This window comes from Herpailurus yagouaroundi, unplaced genomic scaffold (genome assembly GCF_014898765.1).
Source record: "Herpailurus yagouaroundi ecotype Mexico unplaced genomic scaffold, PumYag 139, whole genome shotgun sequence".
NCBI lineage: Eukaryota > Metazoa > Chordata > Mammalia > Carnivora > Felidae > Herpailurus > Herpailurus yagouaroundi.
The window spans coordinates 3,052,320-3,056,829 of record NW_024412394.1 but is presented as its reverse complement, the minus strand read 5'-3'; the positions used below and the strand labels follow the sequence as shown (position 1 = coordinate 3,056,829).

At 56.5% G+C, this 4,510-nt stretch overlaps 1 protein-coding gene across 2 annotated transcripts in view; it reads right to left on the bottom strand.

The window, feature by feature from the left end:
- Nucleotides 1-269: 269 nt before the first annotated feature.
- The window catches only part of MAPK13 (mitogen-activated protein kinase 13), an 8,593-nt gene continuing 4,352 nt past the window's right edge, over nt 270-4,510 (bottom strand). The window contains exons 4-12 of one of the 2 annotated variants that reach the window (XM_040473323.1): nt 3,541-3,649; nt 3,316-3,345; nt 2,880-2,927; nt 2,649-2,763; nt 2,430-2,501; nt 1,525-1,604; nt 1,179-1,257; nt 892-1,068; nt 270-610 (exon numbers count right to left, since the gene is read on the bottom strand). In XM_040473323.1, coding sequence (XP_040329257.1) covers nt 528-610; nt 892-1,068; nt 1,179-1,257; nt 1,525-1,604; nt 2,430-2,501; nt 2,649-2,763; nt 2,880-2,927; nt 3,316-3,345; nt 3,541-3,649 — 793 coding nt within the window. In that variant the 3' untranslated portion in view covers nt 270-527. The remainder of the gene's footprint in view (nt 611-891; nt 1,069-1,178; nt 1,258-1,524; nt 1,605-2,429; nt 2,502-2,648; nt 2,764-2,879; nt 2,928-3,315; nt 3,346-3,540; nt 3,650-4,510) is intronic. The other variant, XM_040473325.1, reaches the window with a different exon arrangement.

Here is a 4,510-nt window from a genome sequence, read left to right as displayed (position 1 = left end):
CAACGGTTCCAGAAGCCACCAGCAGCTGAAGAGAAGCAAGGCAGGATTCTGCTCTGAATCTTCAGAGGGAACATGGCCCCTCTGACACCTTGATTTCAGACTTCCTGCGAGCAGAGCTGTGAGGGCATAAAGTCCTGCTGTTTTAGGCCATCCGGTTTGTGGGGATTTGTCACAGCAGCCTTAGCGAACGAATAAGCCGTCCCTGCCCAGACCCCCTGCCCTGGCTCAGTCCGCCCCTCAGCCCGAAGGAAGCACCCCACACACAGGCAATTCTCCAGACTGGCATTTTAATGTGGCTGGTTGTGATCAGAACTGTTTTCTCCCAGCCAACATCCCTGAATTCTGCATGTACTAGGCCTGTTTCCTACCACAAGGACAAGGGCCCTGTGTCCTCCGCCTGGAAGGCTATAATCCAAGAAGAGCTGAAACTGTAGTAGTGACAAACAGACATCGGTCCCGGGGGCAGTGTCTGGCAGGTGGTGCTGGGTTGTGGTCCCTGGGCTCAGCTAAGGGTGAGGCTGGGCAGGTCACTGCAGCTTCATGCCACACCGGCGCCGTGAGTCCTTCCGGGCAATGGGGCTGAAGTTCACAATCTCCTTGTAGATGTGCTCTGAGAAACACAGGGTGGCCCGAGGTGTGAGGTGGATGGGGGGGGGGGGGGCGGGCGCCCAGAGCAAAAGAGAGGCTCCCTCCCCGGATGTAACATGGAGCAGAAGTCAGCTAAGGGAGTAAGAAATGCACACAGGAGACAGTATCTGCTCAGAGAGGAGGTGTTGATAGTGATCCAGGAGGGCGGTGGGGCCGCCAGAGGCCACGCATGGAAACCGTGGAGGCAAAGGAGAGAGAGGCTGCAGGCAGAGAGAGGACGAACCCGAGGCCCCCAGCTCTTACGCTTCCATTCATCCACTGTGAGTTTCTCATGTTCTAAGGAGTCATCAAATGGCTGCGGGGCCTCTGTCTCCTCCTCTGGGTCTCGGAAGGGTTCAAAGAAGGGGTGGGCGAGGGCCTGCGAGGCCGTCAGACGCTTGTCCACGTCCAGCTCCAACATCTTCTCTAGCAGGTCTGTGGCTGCAGCGACAGAACACTCGTCTCACATCCCAGGCCTGGGAGAGCCCGCCCGCTGGGACAGACGTCAGAGGCCCGTCAGAGACCCGTGGAAGGCAGGGCCCAAGACTCACCCTGGGGGCTGGCCCGTGGGAAGAGCTGAGAGAAATCCTTCTTGGGGCTCTGTGGCAGGGCCTGGATGTAGGATTTGGCCTGGAAGACAGAGAAGCACTGAGTAATCTCCACCTGTCAGCCCCTCGGGCTCAGGACTTGGGGTACAGAGCAGGGGGGACCCCAGAAACGCCCCGGAACCGGGCTGAAGGCTCAGGCCAAAGCCCAAAGTGGGATGAAGGCAAGAGCATCTGCCAGGGCAAAAAGGAGGCAACGGGGGAGCCCTCCTTCCCAAAGGCCCACAGCCCACGTGACCCCTGGTTAGCCAAGTGCACAGCCGAGGCCAGTCTAGACCCATTTGCCACTCACTGCTTTGTCATTCAACTTCTGCACAAACTCTGCACCCGGCACCCCGGTCACTTTCAGGATCTGGGACAGCTGGTCCAGGTCTTGGCAGAGGGTTAAGGCTCCGCCTCACTCTCTGCTGGTAGATCTGAGGCTGCCCTTCCCGCCGCCCTTCCGTCACTCCCACCCAGGCCCCGGGGCAACGAGCCAGGCTCCAGACGTGCCTTCCTTCCGGGGAGGACACAGGTCTCTGGAAGGCTTCCCACCCACCAGGCTGGGTTAAGAGTCCTTCGCCACAAATGTTCCTGGATACGACCCCTTTCCAGCTCCCGTCCCGCCCAGCCACCTTCATCCCCTTCTTCATCACCGTCCCCCCTGCCGCACACTGAGTTCGGCAGTGCAGACTCCACATATTCTCCTCCTGCACCGCACACAGGGGCTCAATTAGTGTGTGTGATGCCAAAGCATGATGTATTTTCTACATGGTGCCGGAATGACAGGTGGTGCTTTTCATCAATTCCCTTACCTGCATTTTAAAATTGTTCTAGAGTCAGAGGGCACCCGGGTGGCTCAGTCAGTTAAGCATTTGACTTTTGATTTCAGCTCAGGTCATGATCTTGTGGTTCATGAGCTCAAGCCCTGCATCAGGCTCTGCACTCTCAGTGCAAAGCCTGCCTGGGATTTTCTCTCTCTCTCTCTCTCTCTCTCCCTCTCTCTCTCTCTCTCTGTCTCCCTCTCTGCCCCTCCCCTGCTCTCTCTCTCTCTCAAAAATAAATAAATAAGCATTAAAAATAAAATAATACAGTTGTTCTAGAGTGAGCAGGTACCACTTCTGCAATAACAACAAAAAAAAGAGGGATTAAAGTAATAAAGTGTCTGTTGAAGGAATGAATCCCTGGATGGAGGTGGGCTTTTCCAGCAAAGGATACAATCTTTCCCCTTGAACAGAGTTTTCCCGGTCAGCATCTCTGCCATGATACAGCCCACAGACCAGATGTCCACTGCGGAGGGAGGGAGGAAGGAAGCATCACCTGGACCAGCTGACCAGGACCCGGCAGTCAGTCGACCCAAAAGAACTACAAAGGCCCTGGAGAAGCTTCCAGAGAAGATCCCCAGCCCCTGCCACCCCCGAGCAGCTGGCCACTGACCAGTCTGGTTGTAGTGCATCCAGCTGAGGATCACCTCAGGGGCCCGGTACCAGCGGGTCACCACATAGCCGGTCATCTCAGCATCTGCATGCCGGGCCAGCCCAAAATCCAAGATCTATGACTCGCGGGACAGAGGGACAAAGAGTTGCTGCAGACAGTCCTGGAGCAGCTTTTGGGGGCTCCCAGGGGAGAGGGGCCCACCCCAACCCGCCCCAGCCCACGCCCACTCACCTTCAGCTCACAGTCCTCGTTTACGGCCAGGTTGCCCGGCTTCAGGTCCTAGATGAGAGGAGAGAGGAAGCACTGGGCCAAGAGGCAGAGATGGGAGCCTGCCCCCGCCCCTCTCTGGGTGTTGGTCTCCTCGTGTGTAAAATGACGGCTGCACCAGGTGTCCTCCTGGGCCCATCCAGCTCTAAGATCCTCCTGATTCCTGAAGCCTGAAACAGCTCAAGGCTTGCTTCATTTGCAGCACCCAGAAAGTTCCCCAGAACACAACGTTCTTCTGAGCAGGCCTTCCTGGGCCAAGGCTAGGGGGGAAATATCCACACGCCAGGTTCCAGAGGACTCTCGCCTCCCCACTCCTTTCCTCCTCCCCGGCTGTGGAGAATCCTTCCATGGTGCGGAGGGTGGAGGGGCCTCTGAGCACCGGAGCAGAGAGAGCACTCACCCTGTGGACGACCCCAGCTGAGTGGATGTACTGTGTGAGAGAGAGGGAGAGAGTGCAAAGGGTGAGTCCGGCACCCGGCTTCCACACCAGGTGGTTCAGGCTGGCTCCAAACCTCCTCTTCCCTGTCACAGGGTGCTCTCCCAGCCCCCAAGTCCTGGTGTTCTCCAAACCTCAGGTGTCAACACCAAGGCGCCCCTCTCGGTCACCTTCCGGGCCCCCACGCACCTTAAGACCCTTGAGCATCTGATACACCAGGTACTGGATCTTGTCCTCACTGAACTCCATCCCCATGATCTTCTGCAGGTCTGTCTGCATGAAGGGCATCACCAGGTAGCTGCAAGGCATGAGAGCTTCTTGACAGTCCCCAGTCCCGCCCGGCCCCAGGCCTGAGATCACAGGAGGTGCAAAGGAGCTGGGGCAGAGCACAGGCCTTAGAGGTGGCCTCCGTGTGCAAGAACCAGCCCCCGCCATAGCCAGCCGGACCTCCACACGGGCCTCCTGGTTTCTGGCCCCCAGCCTGGCCACGGTGGCCACCCAGCTGGCAGAGCTCAGGGTAAGCATTCTAGCTGGAGCGTGCTCAGGAAAACCAAATGGAGCTGTGTTCTGTCTCTTCAAAGGTGCCCTCGCCTTGCCCCCTTCCACGCCCCCCAGAAAGCCACAGCTGTGACTTAGAAACATCTGCCAGAGATCCCCTCTGCTTCTGTTCAAATACTTTTTCCCCCAGAGGGTCATGCCCAGCTGGGAGAACTCCACAAACAACCAAGGATGTGTGCCCTTCCAAGAAGGAAATAATAAAACATTTTATTTTTATTATTATAGAAGGGCAGAAGAAGGAAGAAGGAGTAGCTGAGCCATTGTACCTTCCTGTGGGATTGCAAAACAGGTCAAGGTCAGCAAAATATAGCTGTTGCTCAAGGTAGTAACAGCAACGTCCAGAACAAAATATGATTTAAAAAGGAATATCAAAGGGGTGCCTGGGTGGCTCAGTCAGTTAAGCATCCGACTCTTGATTTCTACTCAGGTCCCGATCTCCCGATTTGTGAGATCGAGCCCTGCATCGGGTTCTGCGCTGACAGCACAGAGCCTGCTTGGGATTCTCTTCCTCTGCTCCTCCCCAGCTTGCGCTCTCTCTCTCTCTCTCTCTCTCTCTCTCTCTCTCTCTCTCTCTCTCTCTCAAAATAAATAAATAAACTTT